The sequence below is a fragment of the Eptesicus fuscus genome, chromosome 21 (genome assembly GCF_027574615.1).
Source record: "Eptesicus fuscus isolate TK198812 chromosome 21, DD_ASM_mEF_20220401, whole genome shotgun sequence".
Lineage (NCBI taxonomy): Eukaryota > Metazoa > Chordata > Mammalia > Chiroptera > Vespertilionidae > Eptesicus > Eptesicus fuscus.
In genome coordinates, this window is record NC_072493.1 from 39,944,024 (window position 1) to 39,966,488 (window position 22,465).

Below are 22,465 nucleotides of genomic sequence, written 5' to 3' on the forward strand. Positions count from 1 at the left end.
GTTTCCTCTCCCTTTCCCTTCCTCTCTCTAAAATCAATTTTTACAAAAATTTTCTTAAGAAAGGGAAGGGACATAGAGTGGCTCTGCTCAGTGTCAAGTCACAGCGACTCTGACCTAACGGTGTCACAGGCCCCGTGTTTCTCTCCACGGGGCTTCGTTCTGGGCTGGCTCTCCCTGCTGTTGGAAAACCTCTCGCAGCGGGTCCGGGTGATCCAGGCCAGGACTGAAAAACCGCACCTCAGTCCCGGCATCGCCTGTGAGGGCACAGGCTGGCTCAGCCCAACGTCCGCTTTAGCACAGTCATTGCCAGGGGCACTGCCTTGGAGATAAGGGATGACGTCAGTACCTGCACCAGGCCACGTGGCGTGAGGGTGGGTGCTTTGAAAGTTCTAGCTCCTTCTGGCACTGTCTGCTCAGGGCCCTGGCTTAGAAGTCACACCTGTTGGTCCGTCCTCCCCACCCTGGACTGGGCGGGGCACACCACAGGCCTGAGCGTGTGGCTATGTGACCAATGAGGAACAGGAAACTGCCCTGGGGGTGACGCCCCATCCTAGGTCTCTCCCACTGGCAGGAGGGGAAGGTGTGCCGGACGGGCAGAGTCCAGCCCTAGGATAACCCTCCTCTCGACCCGGCTCCGGCTCCGGCTCCGACTCTAAGTCCCACACAGGCCCCAGCTTTGCTCATCTTCCCTGACCTCATCCAGGGGCTCCTCAGGGGCCCTGAAATGACCCTACGGCAGCCTCTCTGGACGGTTACTTGTCCGGGGAGGCAGTGCTGCGCACCCAGCTGGCTGAGCTGCCAGCGATACCCAATGAAGTCATGCTGGGGGCGGAGCCACACTGCAAGTTGAGTAGCCCCCTGAGGTCACCTCAGACACTGCCCTCGGAAATGCCAGCTGCTGCCCTGCCTACAGAGGTGCAGGCTGGGTATGGGGACTAGGCCCTGGATCCCCGAGGCCTGGGTGTTCTCTATCCCCTGAGTCAACGAGGCACATCCGTCCTTCCTCTCCCTGCCTGGGCCTCGCCCACCACCCCCACAGCCCCTCCTGCCCTAGGGATGCCAGCCATGCGGCTGACGCTGCTGACGCCCTGGGGGGAAATGGGCTTGGCAGAACAGGGCAGGCCTGGTCCCTAGTTCTTGCTGAGTGAGGGAGACCAGGCCCTAAAGACCAATCAAGGGCTTTCGCGCCTTCATTTATTGCACTTGAACTCTGAGTCTTCAGCGGTCCTCCCGCGCTTTGGGATACTGGCACTATTGTCAGCTGCTCTCACTGGCTCGCATTCACGTGGGGAATGTGGCCACCACGGGCCTCGTTCCCAACACTGACGCTGGGTCCCTACACGTGTCTGGGCAGAGGGGGCACTGTTGCCCTTGCTGCCCCGGAGTCCTTCATTCAAGGCACCGCCCCGGAATGAAGGCTGGACTCCCCGAAGCGCAGGACACTCAAGCCACGGGTCTGGGCTTATTCCTTTGCGTCATGCGGGGGTGGGGGTCCTCGCCGGCCTGGTTGGCTCTGGTGACAGCGCGGGCCGCCCGGGGGTCGTGGCTGGCTCTGTTGGCGGTGCCGGCCGCCGAAGGGCTGTGGTTGGCTCCGTTAGCAGCGTGGGGGGCGTCGCCGGCTGGGGACTTGGGCGGGCTGGGCGGCTTGAGCGCTCTGACCGCCCGGAGAAGGCCCATGCGGCGGCGGATGGAATGGTCCAGGTTGACGGTGCAGCGCAGCAGGTTCTGCGCCTCGGCCACGGTGAAGGGGAAGTCGGCGCTCAGGAAGCGCTGGAAGAGCTCGGGGTCGCCGTCCAGGTCCAGCACGTTATGCAGCTCCTTGGTCAGGGAGTGCAGCTCCCGGCTGTTGTCGCAGAACACGTCCCAGAGGCGCGCGCGGGCCTCGGGCGCGCCCCCGACCTGCTGCCGGTCCTCCAGGCACTGCAGCGCCCAGCTGAGGCGGCAGGGCCACTGGTTGGCGAGCACGACCCAGGCCACGGCCTGGCGCGGCGTGGGGCCCACGAAGTCCCGCTGCTGCTGCTGCTGCAGCAGGCGCAAGGTGATGGGCACGGTGTTGACGATGCGCCGCATGAACACCAGGTTGTCGGGCACGTACTCGTAGAGGCAGTCGCGCTCGTCGTGCAGGCAGAAGAGCGCCTCCTGGATGCGGCGCGCCGCCTCCGCGTCGATGAGGCTCTGCGTGCGCTCGGCCCCCGCCTGCATCTCCACGGCCAGCAGCTGCGCGCCCTCGTCGCCGCCCGGGCTCAGCGGCCGCAGCTGGCGCGTCATCTCCCGGTACAGCAGGTCGTCGCGGCTCTGCACGACGTCGTGCAGGAACTGCAGCTTCGTGCGGTGGCCCATGATGGGCACGGAGAAGGGCAGCGTGACGGTGCGATTGAGGAAGAGGTAGCCGTTGTCGGCCGTGCCCTTCATGGAGCCAGCGCTTTCGAGGCACGCGGCCAGAATGCTGGGGTCCACCACCAGGATGAAGATGAAGGGCGCGTGGCTGTCCGACAGCAGCGTGTTGATGGCGTTGAGCACGCCCACCACGTGGTCCGAGTAGCACGTGTCCAACCCCGTGACCTCGAGCACGATGCGCAGCCGGCACCGCTGGTAGATCTCCAGGAAGCACAGGAAGTCGGTGAGCAGCTCCACCTCCTTCTTCACCTCGCACATGAAGCCCAGCTGGCTGCCGAACTTCTCCTGCGACACGAGCCGCTCGATCTTCTTGCGCTGGCTCACGAACAGGTGCTTGCCCACCGAGTACACGGCCATGAGCAGGCCCGAGCCCGAGAGCGTGGTGGCCGCGCCGCCGAACACGCGCATCGCGCTGCTGTGCGCGCCACTGTGGCTCAGCGCGTGGGAGCCCAGGGACAGGTAGAGCAGGGCCACGCCCAGGCCCAGCGCCGCCAGCAGGGCCACCAGCGCCAGGCACACGCGGCGCCGGCAGTGCCATTCGCGCTGGCCGAAGCCCTGCGTGGTGGCCGGCTTGTTGCCCAGCACCGAGTACACGCTGAAGGGCAGCGGGCCGTAGTGGTGGCGGATGCCCTCGCACAGCGTGGTCACCAGGCCGGCCCACAGCTTGTCGGAGCCCTCGTACTGCCAGGCGCTGAAGCGGATGAAGAGGAACTTGACGTTCTTGCGCCGCAGGTGCACCTCGGTGATGAGCGGCTGCAGGAACACCAGGTACCACAGCAGCCGCGGCAAGCCCCAGCCGCTCGCGGACCGCGGCCGCCACTGCACGCGCTGCAGGAACTCGGCCTCCAGCTGCCTCGCCTCCTGCTCCATCAGCGCTGCGGGGACGGAGGGCGCCGGGTCGGCGGGGGCGGAGCTCGGGCCTGGGCCGGGCTCACCTGGGCCGGGCCTCGGGCAGGGGCGGGGCCTGGGCATTGGAATGGGCCGGGCGGGAAAAGCCTGGGCGGACGCAGAAAATGCGGAAGGGAAGACTTGGAGCCGGCTGGGACCGGGAAAGGTCTGAGGGCGAGGCCCAGGAGGGTCAGGGATGGACACGAGGAGAGCCCCCAGATGAAGAGGAAGGGAGAGTGCAGGGAAGGCTTTAAGGAGTGAAAGAATGGATACGAGGTTCTGGTGAAGAGAATTGTTGGGCACCAAGGGTACACAGCCTTGATCTGGTTTTCCTGCTCTTCAGCTCTCAGCTCAGCTGTCTCCTCCTCCAGGAAGCCCTCCTGACTCCCAGACTGAATTAGACGCCCCCTGGCTCCCCCCCGCCCCCCGTCCCTCCCAGTCGTCTCACCCGCTTTGAGTTGTCACTGGGGACAGGTGTGTCTGGACTGTGAGCCCTTGAAGGGCAGGGCCCTGGTTGTCTTGGTCACCAAGGAAGTGCTGGGGGAACGTTTGAAGGACGGGTCATGAGAGGCTGGGGCATCTGCCTGCTGTGCGGTTGTGAACGAATGAGTGGGAATGTGTCGGAGCCACCTAGCACGGAGTAGGTGCTCCAACGCCATGTCCTTTCTCCCTGTAGACGAACCTTTTCTCCTCCCAGGACAGCGCGGGGCAGACGTGGGCGTTTATTAGGGGCTCCCCAGGCCTGGCACTCCCCTGGGGCTGGGGGCTGAGCTCCCGCGGGGCTTGAACCAGGTCCAAGCTGCTGCAGATCCTGGCCAGGGTTCAGCTCATGTCTGCAGCTGACCCCTATCTGTTAGGGCTCCTGTGGGCTCCAGGCCCCGAGCCTGAGCTGAGTGAGGAGAAGAGGAGGGTCCTACAGCCTCAGTGAGGAACTTGGGCTTTCTCCCTAGGGTGTTCGGGATCCACAGAAGGTGTCTGAGCAGGGGAACCCCATGGATAGATTTGTATTTTAGAAAGTTCCTTGGAGTGGCTTTGGCAGGGGAGGGGGCTGAGACTGGAGGCCAGGAGGTCAGAGAGGAGACTGGAGCAGGGATGGGGGGGGAGGGAAGGGGACAGGGATGGGGGAGGGATGGCAGAGGTGGGGGGAGTGATAGGGGTCAGGGATGGGGGAGGGATAAGGGACAGGGATGGGGGGAAGGGATGGGGGAGGGATGGCAGAGGTGGGGGGAGTGATAGGGGTCAGGAATGGGGGAGGGATAAGGGACAGGGATGGGGGTAAGGGATGGGGAGGGATGGCAGAGGTGGAGGGAGTGATAGGGGTCAGGGATGGGGGTTAGGGATAAGGGACAGGGATGGGGGGAAGGGATGGGGGAGGGATGGCAGAGGTGGGGGGAGTGATAGGGGTCAGGGATGGGGGTAAGGGTGGGAGAGGGATGGGGGCAGAGGTGGGGGGAGTGATAGGGGTCAGGGATGGGGGAGGGATGAGGGCAGAGGTGGGGGGAGTGATAGGGGTCAGGGATGGGGGAGGGATAAGGGACAGGGATGGGGGTAAGGGTGGGGGAGGGATGGGGGAGGGATGGGGGTAAGGGTGGGGGGAGTGATAGGGGTCAGGGATGGGGACAAGGGTGGGGGGAGGGATGGGGGAGGGATGGGGGTAAGGGTGGGGGAGGGATGGGGGCAGAGGCTGAGAGCCTGGGTAGGAACCTGGTTAAAGTAAGTTATGGCCACTGGACTGGGGCAGGCTGGCCTCAGGGGCGAGTGGGTCGTGGGGAAGCCTGGGGCTGGGCAGGGACCAGCGGCCCCACTTCCCGTCCCCTCACCCCAGCACACACAGATCCTCACCCGTGATCTTGTCCAGCATCAGGTGCAGGCGGCAGCCAAAGGGGGCGTAGAAGCCCACGGTCACGGGCACGGGCACGTGGCAGAGGGTCTTGGCCAGGCAGCTGCAGTAGACATCGTCCTCTGTCAGGATATCTGGGCACCAGGGTCGGGGAGGGGGCAGAGGTGGAGAAACTGAGTCAATGAGGCTGGCCGGCACCCCTCCTCCTCCCCCGCCCCCTCCAGAGCACCGCCCTCAGCCCCTCCCTGCACCAGCATCCCCGTCCCAGAGAAGACTCAGCTGAAACCCCAGGTGCAGGTTTCTGTGGCCGAAGGCAGCCCCTTCCCCAGGGCCAGTGTGCCCCTCTGGGCCGCCAGGATGAGCTGACCCCAAATTCATCAGCCAAGGCCGGGAGGCTGGCCCCCCTGGCCCCAGCCGGAGACCTAGGCCCCCGGTCCCTGGTTCCCCTGGGAAAGTCCCAGGGTCTTTTCTTGGGACTCCAGGCCTTTGGACGCTTAGGACACCGCTCGCCATGCTCCGCGTGCCCAGTCCGCCCGCTCTGCCAGCCTGGCTTCAGTGCGGACCGGGTCCCTGTGGCCACAGGCTCCTCAGCTTCCTGTCCACCCCTGGCCCTGACCTCTCTCCCTGTCCGTGACCCCTGCCCACAGTCACTCATCCTGCCCCGAGCCCGGGCAGACCTGCCTTCTGGTCCTGGCCCCGTCACCTCTCTCTGGGTGACCCGAGCAGTGGTGCCTCTGGGTGGCAGAGACACTGGGGGCCTGGGGACCAAAGGGTCTGGCCAGGGACAGGCCCTCAGCCAGTGCCGTGGTCTGGAATGGCCGTTTAGGGCGCACTTGGGGTTAAGTCCTGACACCCTATGAGAGCCCCTGGAGTTGGGGCGCCAGAGAGGCAGGGCTCCGTCACGGGGTGGAGGGCGTCGCAGGGCCAGCCTTTCAGAGAGGCCTCCCCCCATTCATCCTCTGCCGGTCTGTGTGGGAACCGGGCGCCGTGGCCCAGAGGCTCCCGTGATAAGGCTGTTCCTGACCTGGAGCCCCAGGCCCTGCTCAGCTGTTGCTCTGTTTTCTCACCAGAGTTGGAAACCAGCTTCGTGTCCCCACCTGTCTCCCAGGTTAGGCCCCCAGCACCTCTGGCCTGGACTCCTGCGTCCGCCCTGGCCTCCCACAGTCCACTCCCCTGTTAGATCCTGAGTCAGCTCCCGCCCATCCACCCATCGGCCCTCTCCCCCCGGGCTGCAGCCACACTGGCCTCCTCGCTGTCCCAGAGCCGGCCTTTGCGGATCCTGCTGCCCTTTACTCAGGAGAACGGCCGTCTTTGCTCAGATGACACTGTTTAACCGAAAAGCCCGATGCTCCGTCTCCTCTCCCCGCTGTGTTCTTCTCCGTGTGGTGCTGGGCCTTTAAACTTTCCTATTTCTCGTTTCCTGCACCCACCCCCGCCCCCCCCCCCCCGCCCCATAGAATGTGAGGGCGTCGGTCTGTCTGCCCTGCTCCCTTTGCCCCCAGAGCAGAGCCTCACACCCGCTGCAGGCGTTTAGTACCTGGTCAGCGAATGAATGAATGGAACCCTCCCATCGCTGCACTGCTCTCTCCATCCCCCAGGCCACTCCCTACCTCTTGCTGCGGCTGCTCATTGCCCACCTCCCTGCACCTGGTGCTCACCACCCGGCCACACGCCCTCTGTGGCCTGTTGGGCCAGCGGAGGGAGGACCAGGGAGACAGAAAGCAGAGCAAGGGAGTCAGCAAGGGAGTCAGCCCAGGCCCCTGGCCAGCCCGGGGTGGAGGCACCAGGGACAGGCCCTGCCCGGAAGCCTTGACCCCAACAGATGAAGCAGAGTGGCCGCCCGAGGCCCAGCGTCAGGGACAAGCACCCTCTCAGACGGGACCGGAGGGAGGGATGAGGCTCCAGGCCCAGGCGGGAAGCGAGCGGCAGGGACAGAGCCCGGGGCGTCGGGGTGAGCACCGGAGCTGTAGGAGGTGAAGGGGCCGCAGGCTGCGGGGGGCGGCAGGGGCCCGGCGTCAGAGGGCCTGCGGGGCTCCGGGAGGATGCTGGCTGCGGAGGGCAGGGCTGGGCCGCTGCTGGCCATGGCGGGTGCCGGGGGCAGCTGGGGGGCGCAGGCCGGTCCCAGGGGGGCCGTGGTGGTGGTAGGTGATCCCTTCTGGGCACCGGGAACCGGGCAGAGACGCTGCCGCAGGGGGCTGGGAGGTGCGGGCGGGGGCCGCCGCTGCTGCTGCAGGACAGGGGGCTGGGGGCCCCAGCAATAGCCCCCGACGCCCCCCTGGTGGCTGCGGTAGGCGAGCTGCCACCGCACCTGGGGGGACAGCTGACAGGGCCTGTGGGCCGGAGGGGCCGCTGGGTCGTGGCACCACTGCTGACAGCATCCTGGAAGGAAGGAAGTGGGGGTGACTGGGCCTGGGTCCCTGACTCCTGGGCCACTGGCAGGAGCCAGGTCGGGTTTTAGACGGAGGCTGGGGCTGACCCTCAGCTAGGGCCCAGAGGTCAGAGAGACAGGAGGAGGGGGGGGCTCTGTGCCCACCGTGAGGGGGGAGTGGGGCAGGGCCTGGGCTTTAACTGGCCGAGGGGCTGGAGAGGGGCTGACCCCAGAGTCCCTGCCACCCCAAAGTGCTTGGTCCCTGGGGGTCCCCCCCAGTGGGGTGACAGAGGAATCCATGGGGAACGGGCCTGGTTGGTCCAGAGGAGGCCAGAGTGATGGGAGGTGGCCGTGGAGAGGGGACAGGGCGGAATGGGGGTGCAGGGGGTTGGCCTACATCCAGGCTCCAACCTAGGCTGGAGGGAAGGGGCCGCCGGGACTCTGGCCCCACCTCGTTCGTACACTCAGTCGGCGGGCTGCTCCCCAGGTGAGGGCGTCCCCACAGCCTGGAGCTGTTCCCACCTGGGGAAGGGGCAGGCCAGGTGGGGCTCCTCTGCTGACATCCCCAGCCCCGGCTCCCAGCTTTGGCCCCTGAGTCTGTGGTTCCCCCCGCCCCCCCCACCCCGCCCCCCGTGGCCCCATATCCGAGGAGTTCTGGTGACTTCCCTTCTGGGGCCTGAGCTTCTGCCCCACCATCCACTCGGCAGCCCCCCACTCACAGGCCTCCCTGCCAGGACTCCCCAAACTGTACCCCTACCTTTTTGGTGCCCCAACTCTGGGTCCAAGAAGTCGCTGTCGGTGGGGTTCGGGGGGGGCAGGGTGCCCTTGGCAAAGTGGACAGTATAGTGCTGGTGCATGGCGGCCGGGCTGCTCGCGGAGGACGGCCTGGGGGCCCGGCCCCCGTGGCACCAGCAGCGGGAGCCCACCTCCAGGAGAGCCGCCTGGGACCTGGGACGGGAGACCCCAGCCCAGATGTTGGTTCCCAGGTCCAGGGGGGCGGGGTGCTCTTCAGAGTAAAAGTGAGAGGTCAGGCCCAGGGGAGGGATGGCCAGATACGGGAGGGAGGTGCGGGGGGGTTGAGGGGGACTTGGGGCTAATGTGGGGTGGGTGAGATCTTCAGGGGTCCAGGGATTGGGTGTTGGGGAGTCCATGGGAGGTTTCAAGAGGCCAGGACGATGGGGTGCTGAGCAGATGTGGGCTGGGGAAGCGGAGCTGGTGGGTGGCTGAGCAAAATCAGGGGAACTAGGCGTTGGGGGATGCGCTGTCTGAAGGGCACGGGTGAGCCCAGTGCACTGAGGGCTGGGGGCAGGGAGCACCCAGTGGCTGAATCTCAGGGCTGGGTCCATTTGGAGACTGAATGGGCAGCTGGAGGGAGGGGAATTCTGGGAGAGCAGATGAAAGTAGGGGGTTCCATTTGGAGAGAGGCTCAGCAAACTCAGGGTGAGAGGGGTGCCCTGGGTTTAAAATGTGAGGCACCAAAAACAGGAGGGAGGGAGGGATGTTGTTGGGGGGAGAGGGGGGAGGACAGGTGAAGTGGTAAGAAATCGGAGTGGTGAGAGTTGGGGCTCAGTGAGGGTTGGGGGCCAGGCATGTGGCCCCTGCCCACTACCCCCCAGCCTGGGGTCCCCGTACCTGATTGCTGCCTCGGTCTTGAGGCCCCAGCTCCCCCGCCGCCAGCGCAGGCCCAACTGGTGAGAGGCCCGGGTGCCGGGTGCCAGGAGCTGAGCTGCCTGACTGACCGGTTTGCCCGCCCAGTCCCCTCCCCTTTTCCCCAGCTTGCCAGGCGCCCTCTGCTCTCCAGGACTGGGGGGCCTGCCCCTGCGCAGTACCTGAGGTCAAGGATGGAGATGCCGGGCCGCGGTGCTGTCTCGATGGGACCTGACAGAGGGTCTGTGGTGGCCAGGCCCCAGGCAGCTCTGCTGTGGGAGGGGAGGAGGCTGGGGCAGGGACTGAGTCCAAGCCGAGCCGGGACGCAATCCCGGGCTCAGATGCCAGTTCCTCCAGGGCCCAGCTGTGTGACCTTGGGCTGGTGACTTCACCTCTCTGAGCCTGGGCTTCCTCATTGCTGAGCGGGCCGGTGTCCGTGCCCACTCCTCGTGGTTGTCAGGGCGTCCACGGAGCAGAGCGTGGGATGCAGCAGTGACAGCAGCTAACGTGCCGGGGACTGACTGACCCATTTACCAGGCTGCTCTAAATGCCTCTCATATAATGACAACACACGCTGCGAGGCTTACCAGGGGCCTCCCATGGCGGACATGCTTGTCATACACGAGCCCCGTCCTTCCTCGTCGCGCCCCAGAGAGGGGTGTGATGCTCTCTGTGGTCCCTTGTGGGGTCTCAGAGACAGGGCGGAACCTTGAAAGCGGGATCAGTGGTTTGTGTTCAGGATCTGCCTCCTGATAGGTGAGGTTCCTTTAAGACATCCTTCCAGAGGTGAGGCCGGGGCCGGGGCCGGACCAGAGGGGCCTGATACCAGGGGTGCCCCTCTGCTCCGCAGGGTCTGCTCCCTACACCACCCAACAGTGGCTGCCCGGGGAGATGGGTGATCTGATGGGCCGGGGGAAGCAACCACAAACAGTACCCAGGACGGGGGTTCAGGATAGAGGACACCTGTGCCTGGCTGTCTCTCCTCCCCCAGGCCTTCAAGTTGCTGCTCCAGGGAGGGCATTCTCCGTCCTGCTCCGATTCTGGACTCGGTCCCGATAGGGGGCGAGTGTGTGTGGGAACCTCCAGGGTGGGCCCCTGAGCTTCTTAGAGGCAGGGCTGGGCCAGTCCCCGTTCCTGGCGGCCTGCACACATGGTTTAGCTGAGTAATTGTGATTCACGCAGGAGCATCTGCCCGGCTCTATGCAGGGCAGGGCCGCCACGGGTGGAGGGATCAGGGAATAAGTAAACACCGGGAGTCCACCAGGAAGGGCAGTGGGCGGCAGCTCCAAGAGGCCGGGTGGCTACTGGACACCCACGAGGGGATTGGAGTTTGGAGGTGGCCGAGGGCAGGGCAGCCCGGGCAGGGAATGGCATGTGCGAAGGCACAGAGGCAGGCCGGGGAATGCAGCACTCACACGCAGCGTGTGGCCGGGGGAGGGCAGGCCAAGTCGGCCCAATGCCTGTACTGAACTCTACAGGCGGAGGGGCCTGGTTTTAACCCAGCTGGGGCTCACCCGGCCGTGGTTGGCAGCTCTGAGGTGGAGGGACTCACACCCTGGGCAGCAGGTGGCAGAGCCCGAGTAAGCCAGGCGCCTGATGCTGCAGATGTTATGGATGTGAGTGGGGGAGGGGCGGGGCAGGGGCCACTGTCCTGGGTATGACTCGTGTCTGCCAGGCATGTGAAGTGTGTACAGTGTGTGTGTGTGTGTAGGGGGGGGAATAAGGGTATCTGGCCTGCTCCCCACTTGCATCCATTCCCCCTCAGCCACCTGCCCTCCGGGCACCCCTGGCCCCGCTCCCCAGGGAGAGGTCCAGGCTGTGGGCCCCACTGGGCAGAGGGCAGCCCCACACGTGTGGACGCTGGTGGGGTTGCCACAGCCAGGGCCCCCCTCCCATCACAGATGCCCAAGCTCCAGGACTCAGGCCCGGGGAGAACGGGCCCCAGAAAGGCAGGTGAGGAGGGGCGGCGAGCCAACACAGGGTGCTCTGCCCCCCTCCTGTGACACAGTCACTTTACAGACGCCCCATCCCCCCAGAGCTCAGAGAGCGACCCCCGTCGTCCACTTGAACTTGTCTCCACACCAGGAACCTTTATTGAGCACCTGCAGAGTGAGGGATGTGTCCGATGGGATCTCGCCACACCAGGCCCAAGGGCGGCTGGGACCACCCTGCCCCGGGGTGCCCCCACCTCCCCATGACATCCAGTTTTTGAGCACGTGTGATGCCCTCAAGTGGCTGGATCCCCTGCCATGCTCATCACCCCGAGTCCGGGATTCCCCAGCGGCGGCCCGGGGTCCCTGGGCCGGGGCGGCTGTGAGACGCAGTGGGGCCGGGCCGGGCTCAGGATCTCTGGATCACCACCTGGAACTTACCTGGAAGAGAAGGGCTGGCTTTAGCCTGAGGCAGGGATCTGAGGGGAGAGGCAGAAAGCATCCGAACCGCTCAGGCCCTGCGCCAGCCGAGTGGGTGGCCTCGCTGTGCAACGTGGGCGACGCTCCCGCCCGCCTGGCCTGCATCCCAGGGCGATGTGTGACTGGGGCATGAGGGTCAGGCATGTAGGGAAGGGCCTGGCACCGGCTTTTGAGGCCTGTATTGCCCAGGCCCTAACCACGTGGGCCCCAGGTCCCTGCCATGGATGGGCCTGGGAGCCTGACAGAGGGACAAACACCTTGGGGAGGGAGGGCAGAGGGTGGGTGCCTGGCATGTGACTTAAGCTCTTGGGGTCTCAAATTTCCCACCTAAACACTGGGCTCCGTGGCCTGGCCTACGGGAGTAGGGACAGGGGAGCTCTGGAAACCTCTGCCACACTCAGGGATGGCAGGGTCCCCCACTCCCACGACTCACAGGCTGGCAGGGCTGCCACGGAGGCGGTGACCAGGCTCTTGATGCCCAGGGTGCTGAGGGTGCCGCGCAGGAGGCCGCAGGTGAAGGCCAGGAACTGGGGGCGGGGGGCACAGGTCACTGTGGGAGAAGGGAAGGCCAACACCCAGGACCAGGGCCGGGATGGGCTCTGGGCTTCACGGTGGGGTCAACCCTTTGGCCTGGGAGAGGCCTCCCTTGGGGTGGGGGATGGGTAAGGAGGAGAAGTGAACTGGGGGTGTGTCCCAGCACCCCCTTACCTTGGGCGCTTCCTCCAGATACTGCAGGCCTGAGCCCATCCGGACGAGCAGGGGGAAGCTGCTGTCCTGGAGGACGTAGGTGCCCTGAGGACGGAGGAGAGGCTGGGGGCTCAGGCAGTGCCTGTGCATTTGCCGTGGGGAGAGGGGAGCCAGGACTCTGGCAGGATGCTCTCCTCAAAACCACATAGCCCTGGCCCGTGTTGCTCAATGGTTAGTGTCGTCCCCTGCACCGAAAGGTCAATTCGGGGCACATACCTAAACCCCAGCCCCGAGTCAATTGGGGCCCATGCGGGAGGCAACTGATTGATGTTTCTCTCTCTCTCTCCCTCCCCCTCTCTCTAAAGAGCAATGAAAATGTCCTCGGGTGAGATTGAAAACATAAACCACACGGGAGTCATGGCCCATCCTTCAGGCTGCAGAAGAGCCCACAGGCTTCGGGGGCCTGGTCACCGGGGGCGCGCTGGCCCTGCCCCTCTGGCGGTGTGACTTCCCGGGGTTGTGGTGAGAAGCTGCAGTCCCGGCCTGGGAAGTGGCCAGCAGGGTGGACGACGCAGGGGAACTCGGACCAGGTTAAGACAGGCAGTGTCACGTGAGGCAAGACTGCCCGCCACGAGGCCCCTGCCAGCTCTGGGGCCCCATCCTGGAGGCGCACGGAAACGGGCAAGAGCTTCAGCGCCCAGTTCGGAGGGTGGGGGCTGCCCAGGGGTAAGCCCGGCCCCTGCCTCCTGGTGCAGGGTCCCCTTCAGGAGCCGCGGTTTCCCTCAGCCTGCAGCCAGGAAGCCGGGCGCTGGGCGGGCGCTCACCTGGTGATTGGTGCGGAGGCTGTCCATCTGCTTCTGGAACACGGCCCCCCACAGGTCTTTGCACAGGAACTTGAGGACGTCCAGCTCCTCCCTGAAGGCCAGCATCTCCCGGGGCAGCCTGGGGGGCAGCGGCAGACACCGAGTCAGGCGGGGCCAGGGTTGGGGAGCCCAGGGCGTGTGTGGGGAGCAACCAGGCTGGGTTCCTGTGGGGAGCAATGCAACCCCCCGCCTCGGGTCCCGCTGGGGGCGGGGGGGAAGCGCAGGAGGGGCCGACTCTCACCTCTCACCCAGGGCTTGGCCCACGCGGAAGCCCATCCCCTCCAGGACCAGCAGGCTCGTCTTCTGTCCCTAGAAGACCGAGGAAGAGAGGCTCAGGGGCGCTCGGCCACCTCCAACGGGGAGCCACCCGGTGAGGCAGCTGCAAGGGGCCCGGCCATCTCTCCAGTTCAGCGCTGCCGGGCCAGGGCGGGCTCAGGCCTGCGGAAGGGCAGGCTGGCTTTGCCCCTCTGCAGACCCCATCACCCCACAGGGCCAGCTCCCCCTTGCTCCAGGAAAAATGGGGGTATTCCCCACACTCAGCTTTACCCTGCTAGTCAACTCTTCCCTGAGAGCACCCGGCCCTGTAAGCACAGCTCCCTGATCACCCGGCGGAAGGTGACCTGTCCACGGCTCCAGCAGCAGCAAGGCCTGGCCCGGCCAGCAGGGGCCGCAAGAGTCTCCGAACCTCTGCCCAGAACCCAGGGAGGACGCCCTGCGGAGGGAGCTGCTCCCTGCAGCGCCGGGGGAAGGCAGCACTGTCAGTGGTGTTGTGGGGGGCAGGCCAGGGTCTCCCAGCGGGAGAGGCCGAGGCGTGGGGAGGCGAACAGCATGGCCGGAGAGCCCGTTTGTCATTTTCATTTGGGGTGACCTGGAGAGAGCTGAGGGTGGTCGACATACAAACCGTCCAAACCTGTAGTGAATTTTTATGTGTTTATTTGAGCCAAACTGCTAATTGCCAGGAAGCAAAATCTCAACAAACCGAGAAAATGCTCGGGAGAAGGACAGTTCCGAGGCTTACCTTCCACGTTAGAATCAAAGGAGGCGGCCTGAGGAGGGTTACAGGAGATCAATCCGTGGGTGGAGATTTAGGGGGCAGAGGAAGTAAGGGGGGGTGGCATCTCTGGGATTGGGTGAAAAGTAAAACAGACACATCCTCTTGTACATTCATGGGTACAGGATAGTAACAACGGGCATTTATAGCACACACACATGGTATGCAGGAGCGAGATGACAGTGCCGGGTCCGTGGTCTCTGCCCGGGTGGGTGGGTGGGTGCGCCCGGAAGGGTCTGAAAAAGGAGATTTCTCTGACATTTCGAAGGTATGTTATCTTAGATGCAAAAAGACAACAGACAGGCTCACTTAAGGTAACCTTTGTCAAGGACTCCAGGCCCCGGATGTGACCAGCAGCTGTGAGTCCCTTTAGTTGGGAAATTGTATGTTCAGACCATCTCCCCTGAGCGTTTCAGGGTTAGTATGTGGCCCCTTTTTCGTTCAGAGGGAGGTCCAGGTTGGGGCATCAGCAATACTACGTCAGCCTACGGTGGGGGGCTGAGGTGAGAACCCTGGGGGGCGGCAGCTGGCTCCTCAGGAGGCTGCCGTGCCCAGGCCTGAGCCGCCTCCCCTCTGGCGCAACCCCCTTACCCCCCCACCCCCCACACTCCCACACACACCCCCACCCCCGCCGCTATCACGGAGCCCACTGCGTGGTGAATGGGTTTTTCTGCTTAGATCCAGCCTGAGATGACGTCCGGGCCTCCTCAGCAGGCTTCACACCGCCTTCTGGGACCAGCCATGCCCCCGCCACCTCCCCCACGACACTTCCACTCACTGTTCCCTCTGCTGGACTCCCGCAAGCCTTCTCACGGTCTCTCCCAGGGTAGGTGCGATCCCGCCCCGCCACTCTGCACGGTCACTGAGTGGGGACACAGCCCTGTAAGGGTGGGGACCAGGCCAACCCTCAGCAGCCAACACAGGCCTTGGCACCTGGGAGGGAGCTGCTTAAGAAACAGACGCTGAACAGGGTGAAGGGGCGGGGTTTGCGCATATACTGTGTGCAGGTCCTTTGTACAAACCCTCCCGCTTAATTTTAACAACGCCATAAGGGAGGCCATCTCACACCCGGAAACAGGCTCGGAGGGGAGAGCGGAACCCTGCCTTGGATCTTTCAAACCTGAGCAATCTGTCTCCCAAGCCGAGGTGGCCAGATGGTTGGGTGGCCGGGACACCACAGCCGTCCTGGCCCCAGTGTGGTGGCAAGGGCCAAGCAGAGGTCACCCGAATTTCCAAGCCAGGCGCCCTCTCCTGAACCAGGCCCCTGGGCACCCAGGCCCTTCTCTGCTCCACCCGTGGGAACCGGGCCTGGGTGACGACAGCTTCCTGTCGGGCTGTGGGAGGGGCCTGATGGCTAATGGGAGATAAGCGGGGCCTGTGAGAGACACTGTGGGGGTGACGGGGACAGGTGCCCAGGGAGGATCAGCCCCCAACACGGACCGGCGGTGGGACTGGGCAGGGGCTAACTGCCCTGTGCCTGGGCTTCCTCGTCTATAAAAGGAGGACAGTGTTCACAGTACGCTTCCAGGCGTCCTTCTGGGATTCACGGAGCTGGAAAACTGAGCACTCCAAGCTGGGCCCAGGAAGTGCTGCCACCACTGTCAGCCACTGGCCCCGTGCCTGTCAACTTGGGGCGCCCTAGCTGCTGGGGGATGAGGCCCCTGGCTGCAGGAAAACCCCACGGAGGGGCTCTGTTCTGGGGGGTGATGAACCTCAGCACCTAGAATGCTGCCCAGCCCCGTGCCTCTCCCTTCTCGAAGTGAGCTCCTGGAGGAGGCAGGGCTGGGCTCCACACTGACCGAGCGCGTATGTGCCCCTGAGGACTCCCCAGCGTGACAGGGGAGAACCCAGGACTGCCTGGTTTTGAGGGTATGTGCAAAGGCAAGAAAAAGCAAGGAGAATGTAGCTTAGGCCACTGTTTGTGTATATATATCTATAATAATAAAAGCATAATATGCTAATTAGACCAGACAGCCAAACGACTTTCCGGACAAAACCGCTGCAGCAAGGGCCGAGGCAGAGGCGGTTAGGGGCAATCAGGCAGGCAGGCGAGTGGTTAGGGGTGATCAGGTAGGCAGGGAGGTGAGCAGTTAGGAGCTAGCGGTCCCGGATTGCGAGAGGGGCAGGCCGGGCTGAGGGGAACCCCCAATCCTTGCACGAATTTCATGCACTCGGCCTCTAGTATATATATATTTCATTCAGAGAGAAAAGGAGAGGGAGAGGGAGAGAGAAATAGAAGCATCAGTGATGAGAGAGAATCATTGATCAGCTGCCTCTTGCACCCCCACTACTGGGGATCTGAGCTGCAACCTAGGCATGTGCCCGGGAATCGAACCGTGACCTCCGGGTTCATAGGTCGAGGAACCACCACTGCACCACATCAGCTGGGCTTACACCACTATGAACAAGGGACAGTGATGGGAGGTGGGGAAGGGGGGCCCTGTGGACCAGGATGAGGAGGGCGCGTGTTTCCCTGGGTGACAGATGCTGCCTGAAGGGTCCTGATGCAGGACAGATGGGGGCTGACACAGACAGCCCCTGCCCCAACGGAACGGCGTCCTAGCGGGAGCATGCAGGAACGTTTACAAGCACCGGGCCGTGCCCTGGGCGGGGCGGTGCCGGGGCAGCCATGCCTGCCCTGAGTCTGAGATCTGAAGGAAGAGTAAGACAGGGGAGGGAGCGGGTGGGACAGCGGCCCTGAGGGGACAGCCAGGGTCAGCAGGGTCCTCACCAGGCCGAGGGGCATCGAAAAGGTTTCCGCGAGTTTGTTTCCCTTCAGTGAGCTTCAACGCCCGGGTTTGGATCCCAGCTCCGCCGCTTACTGAACGCACGACCTTGGGCAAGCTATCTCACGGCCCCGTGCCTCAGTTTCCCCAGTGAAGTGGGGCTGATGGCAGTCCCCGTGCACAGCAGCGTTCTGACAGCTCTATCCCTGGCTGCTGTTACTGTTGGCCTCGGGCCCACTGAGTATCTGCTACACTGAGGACCTGGGCTTGTTGGGACCTGGGGAATAATGAGAGAGGGAGGGGGGAAGTGGGGAGGGAAGGGCTGAGGATGAGCAGGTGGCAGGGGAAGAGGGGGTGGAGGTGGAAGGAAGCAGAAACCGGTTCACCTGCTTTCATTACAGCCGGTCCCAGACTCTGTTCTGCCCCTGTCCCTGCAAAGGCTCTTCAGAGATCAGGGGTTTACCATTATTCCCAGGGAGGACAAGGCAGACACGCCCATTCACCAAATCTTCTGGAACCCACCCAGAGCCAGTGCGTGTCTGGGAGCCCACGCCTGCTCAGCGGAGTTTACACAATAGCCCCCCGAGAGGAAATGGGATAATCAGGAACAGAGGGGAACCCCTCAGCTCGGCCTTATCAGTGTCGCACTAATGCAGCCACCACACAGCACGGGTGCTAGGCGGAAGGGACAATCAGACAAAGGGAAGTTCTTGGAAATGAGAAAGACGGTAGCCAAAATAAACATGTTAGCACAGGAGCTGAAAAATGACAAATTTGTGAGGCAGATAAAGCCACCCGATTGTCCAGAAAAAAACCTGAGGCAGGAAAAATAGGAGCAAAGCTGTAAGACATGTGGAAGAGATCCAGAAAGTCTAAAGTTCCTCCGAGTGGCAAAAAGACATGGGTGGAGCAATGTGGGAGAAGAGGTAACCAAAGAGAGCCCAGGCCGATGGCTCAGTTGGCTGGAGCATCATCCCGTACACCAAAAGGTTGCAGGTTCAATTCCTGTTCGGGGCATGTGTGGGAGGCAACCAATCAATGTTTCTCTCATGTCGATACTTGTCTCTCTCCATTACTCTCTTTAAAAAAAATCCTCGGAGAGGGTTAAGAACAAGAAGAAAGGAATCAAAGAGAGAAGAGAGAAGAGAAAGATGTGCTGAGCTGAAGGAAGATGCAAGCGTTCACCCTGAGGAGGGCCACAGAGCTCCAAGCAGCAGACACAGAAGACAGCGAACCAAACCCCTCCCAGCCCACCCTGAGCGCTGGGCTTGGAGGACAGCCAGGAGGGCATCGGAATGAAGCAGGGAGTTGGTGGGGGCTGTGTGCCTGGCTGCTTCCTGTCCTGGCTGCTTCCTGTGTCCTCACCTGCCAGGCCCCTCGTTATTTGTGAGGTTCGGCCCCCGGCTGCGGGGCCACTCGGTGCAGGCCCAGGCAGAGGACGAGGGAAGAGCAGCCGGGTTCCTGTCTAAACAAAAGCACAGGGAGAGCGGACAAGTTCTCAGCCGCTTCACGGTGACGACCCAAAAGGAGTATGGAGGAGACAAGTGAGTCAGAGTGAGTGAGGGGGAGAGTACACCGCCCACCCGGTGACCCTGGGCTCTCCCCCTCTCAATCCCGCCATCTCCCCCTACACTCCCAGAGCTCACCCCTGCCCCTGGCGGGCCCTCACCTCTGCTCTGGGCTCCTGCAGCAGCCCTTCCTGCCCCGGCTCTATCCAATCTCATTCACGTAGCCGGGGAGGTGTTCCTAAAACAATCCGAGCCCAGCACCCCTCCCGTTCCCCCAGGACAGAGCCCCAGTCCCCACGGGGCTCACAGAGACCCCGCAGCTGGCTCCCCATCTCAGATGCACTTCGCTCCCTAAAGGCCTCTGCCAGGAGCCCGGCAACTAGCTGGCTTTCCAGGCTGTGGCCCGGGACAGGGAAAAGGGGCCGGCCTGGGCACCCCCTGGGCCTGGGTGGATGAAGGCCTGGCAAGCAGGGCTGTTCCTGGCCGCCTGCCAGCCTCACAGCGGTCGGTGACAGCTCGTTACCTAAGTACACGGGAGTGCGCTCCTGTGCCCAGGGCGCCCCTTATCTTCAAAGCTTCTGAGGTGGAGAAGCCACAGCCTCCTCCTCCCTGAGTTCCCCGCCCCCCGCCCCCCCCCCCCCCCATGAGAACAAAGGCCCTTTGACCTGGGTCCTCTGGCCAGGCTTCCACTCTACCTGTAACCAGGCAGGAGAAACCATCCAACAGCAACAAATAACCAGGCAGGATATGGTGATCGGGTGTCTGTGCTGTGGGGACACAGGTGAACGAGCCACCATCCCTGTCCTCAAGTAGCTGGTGAACGGGCAGACCAGATGCCACGGACAAGTTCTGGAGCCAGATGCCTGAGCCCTGGTTTTGCCTCTGATCATGGCCGCGTGTCCTTGAGAAAGGCCCTCCTCCGTAGAGTGGGATGAGAACGTCCACCTGGACGACTGTCCTGAGGACTGAATCCGATAAAGCAGTGGTCGGCAAACGGTGGCTCGCGAGCCGCGGTTTGCCGCTCTGTTGACTAATGAGTTTGCCGATAAAGCATGGTGCTGGGGACGCCGGAAGTACCCAAGCAACAGGAGGCCTGCATTTGGCTCGGACGGGACTTGAGGAACCAGAGAGAAGGAACAGAGAAAGGGGAGGCCAGGAGTGAAAGAGGACGGAGAAAACAGAGCAGCTTCCCACGACAGGCCCCTGAAAAACGGGCTGAGGTCGCAGGGATGTGGGGACGCTGCCAGAGTTCTCACCCCTGGCCAAGCCTGGAACCACCCGGGAGCTCCCCGAGGCCGGCCCCCCAGCCCCCCTCTGAGCTCCGCTCTGTGCGGGACCCCGGCATTGGAACTCCAGGGGCAGTTCCTCAACACACCCGTGCAGAGGCCCTACTGTGTGGTGAGCAACACAGATGTGGTTCCAGCCCACACAACATACTCTGGTGGAGGACACGGATGTGAAGCAAAGGGTCACAGAGATACATAATTCACATGGAAACTTACGGAGGAGGAGGAGGAGGGCTGCCCCAGAAAAACTGGGGCGGGGGCTGCGAGAACGTAACAAGGACACCTGACTTCTGGGGACTCCGGGTTGGCCTCTCTGAGGAGGGGCCATTTGGGCCAAGACTGGAAGGATGAATGGGTGCGAGCACAGGGAAGCTATGACAGGTGAAGTGAGCTGGGAGGTGAAGGAGAAGGCTGGGCCAAGCAGGAAGCAGAGGGAACCTGGACTAAAGGAGGAGAGGGGACAGATGTGAAACATTTAGACAACAGAACGGGCAGGGCCTGGTTGGCTGAGGGTGATGGAGAAACGGCAGATGGCAGGGACCACTGAGTTTCTGGCTTCAAAGTCAGGATGGATGGGGCTGCTGAGACAGTGCAACGCCCCCGCCCCTCCGTCCCCAACACACAGGCCAATGCAGACGCCTTTTCCCGTGCTTTACGTTCCGCAGAGCATCTTCCCAACGTACTATATGCTTGACTCACTTATCTTATCTGTCTGTCTCCCCCGCTGCAACATGAGCTCCAGCAGGACAAGGACTTTCATGTGGTTCACTGAGTCATCCCCAGGGCCAACATCAGGGCCTGGACCCCGCAGGTTTTAGTTGATGTTTGTTGAATGAATGAACTCTGAAGAAACTAGGTTGACATCATAACATCCAACACCCTCCTTAGCGCTTCTAAATTGGGAAGAAAACCTAGGCCAATAAAAATATCTTATAGCCCTAGCCAGTTTGGCTCAGTGGATAGAGTGTCGGCCTGTGGACCAAAGGGTCCACGGTTCAATTCTGGTCAAGGGCACATACCTCGGTTGCAGTCTCCTCCTTAGCCCCAGGCCCTGGTCAGGGCACACATGTACAGGAGGCAGCCAATCAATGTGTTTCTCTCACATCAATATTTCTCTGTCTTTCTCTCTCTCTCTGAAAATCAGTGGAAAAACTATCCTCAGGTGAGGATTAAAAAAAAAGTCTTACATATACAAGATGACGATCATAATAAGAATATTAATGAAAAAAGTGAGCCCAGCCCCCATTTATTAAGCACACACTCTCGCCCTAACTGGTTTGGCTCAGTGGATAGAGCGTCGGCCTGCAGACTGAAAGGTCCCAGGTTCGATTCCGGTCAAGGACATGTACCCTGGTTGCGGGCACATTCCCCAGTAGGAGGTGTGCAGGAGGCAGCTGATCGATGTTTCTAACTCTCTCTCCCTCTCCCTTCCTCTCTGTAAAAAATTAATAAAATATTAAAAAAAAAAAAAAGCACACACTCTCTCCTCCACCCTTTCTTCTTAGTAACAGACTTTGCAGCAATAACTCCCATCTTTTGAGGGCTGATTATGTTTTTTTTAAAATATATTTTATTGATTTTTTTACAGAGAGGAAGGGAGAAGGAGAGTTAGAAACATCGATGAGAGAGAAACATCGATCAGCTGCCTCCTGCACACCCCCTACTGGGGATGTGCCTGCAACCAAAGTACATGCCCTTGACCGGAATTGAACCTGGAGCCCTTGAATTTGCAGGCCCACGCTCTATCCACTGAGCCAAACCGGTTAGGGCCTGATTATGTTTTAGACATTGCACTAAGAGCTTTAAAGCTTGAGCTTGCCTGTAATTCATAACGACCAACTTCCAAAACGCTGAGCATGCTCCTACCTCGGGGCTTTGCACCTGTTCCAGACATGCTTTCCCCCATTTATCCCTGGGCCTTGCTTCCTCCCTCCTCTTCCTCAGAAATGCGCTCCTCTATAATCTACCACGCCATACCTTTTCTTTCCCTGATTTTACTTAGGCTTTCCTTATAGAAATTTTTACTAGTTCTCCATAGAACTTTTATTGTTTGACAACCCTACTAAAATGTAAACTTCATAACAAAAAAAAAATGTATAAAAAATGTAAGATCCGCAAGGACACTGAAACAGTGCCTGGAACATGAAGACGTTCAATACGTGTTTGTCAAATTAATAAATGTCCCACTCTGAGACTTAGGTGGCTATGATGCCCATTTTATAAAGGAAGAAACTGAGGCACAACGACATTGACTCACTGACTCTCACACCTAATGAGTGTCGCAGGGATTCAACCCAGAAGTCCTCAGAGCACATCCAATATAGTCATTATTATAATTACTGCCCACTTATTCAGTGCCAGGATTTGAGCTCAGAGCTTCACCCCAAGCTGTCTCGCTCAATCCTACAGGTAACCACCCCCCCAGGCCAGCCCGGCTGGGGCTCCCCCAGAGCACAGAGGAGGAAGCCAGCGCCCCAGGTCGCCCAGCGGGGCGGGGGGGGCGGGGGCGGGGCCGGAATTCGACCCGGGCCGCCGCCACGCCCTCGCGCTCCCCCCCCCCCCCCCCGGGACCTCTCTCCCACGTTCCCGCCGCGACCTGCGCTCACCCCGGGGCCGGGGTCGAGGTCGGAGTCGTGCGCCCACAGCTCCGCCACCATCTCCGTGTGCAGAAGCTCGAACAGAACCGCGTCCACCATTCGTCGGCCTCGCGCGCTACCTACCGCCCGGCGCTTCGTGCTCTCATTGGCCCGGCTGAGCTAGCTCCGCCTCCTGCTGCGGGACGCGAGCCCGCCC

General features: G+C 62.3%; 2 protein-coding genes across 2 annotated transcripts; both read right to left on the bottom strand.

Annotated features, from left to right (window-relative positions):
* Positions 1-1,443: 1,443 nt before the first annotated feature.
* On the bottom strand, positions 1,444-8,350 carry NKPD1 (NTPase KAP family P-loop domain containing 1). The gene is made up of 4 exons (XM_008158407.3): positions 8,251-8,350; positions 7,085-7,504; positions 5,128-5,259; positions 1,444-3,272 (listed from the first exon to the last, which is right to left on the bottom strand). The coding sequence occupies exons 1-4, from the start codon at positions 8,348-8,350 to the stop codon at positions 1,444-1,446; spliced, it is 2,481 nt and encodes an 826-aa protein (XP_008156629.2).
* Positions 8,351-11,204: 2,854 nt separating this feature from the next.
* Positions 11,205-22,462, bottom strand: TRAPPC6A (trafficking protein particle complex subunit 6A). The gene is made up of 6 exons (XM_008158359.3): positions 22,279-22,462; positions 13,343-13,410; positions 13,063-13,180; positions 12,260-12,343; positions 11,985-12,078; positions 11,205-11,512 (listed from the first exon to the last, which is right to left on the bottom strand). The coding sequence occupies exons 1-6, from the start codon at positions 22,366-22,368 to the stop codon at positions 11,481-11,483; spliced, it is 486 nt and encodes a 161-aa protein (XP_008156581.1). The 5' UTR covers positions 22,369-22,462; the 3' UTR covers positions 11,205-11,480.
* Positions 22,463-22,465: the final 3 nt, after the last annotated feature.

Bases quoted from the DNA above. Each gene is read 5' to 3' on its own strand.
- NKPD1 (XM_008158407.3), bottom strand. From the start codon at position 8,350: ATGCACCAGCACTATACTGTCCACTTTGCCAAGGGCACCCTGCCCCCC. The intron at 7,505-8,250 runs GTAGGGGTACAG...CCTTCCTTCCAG, and splicing joins AGAGTTGGGGCACCAAAAAG to GATGCTGTCAGCAGTGGTGC. The intron at 3,273-5,127 runs GTGAGGATCTGT...CCGTCCCCGCAG, and splicing joins GATGCTGGACAAGATCACGG to CGCTGATGGAGCAGGAGGCG.
- TRAPPC6A (XM_008158359.3), bottom strand. From the start codon at position 22,368: ATGGTGGACGCGGTTCTGTTCGAGCTTCTGCACACGGAGATGGTGGCG. The intron at 13,411-22,278 runs GTGAGCGCAGGT...TCGGTCTTCTAG, and splicing joins ACCTCGACCCCGGCCCCGGG to GGACAGAAGACGAGCCTGCT. The intron at 12,079-12,259 runs GTAAGGGGGTGC...CCCCGCCCCCAG, and splicing joins ATCTGGAGGAAGCGCCCAAG to TTCCTGGCCTTCACCTGCGG.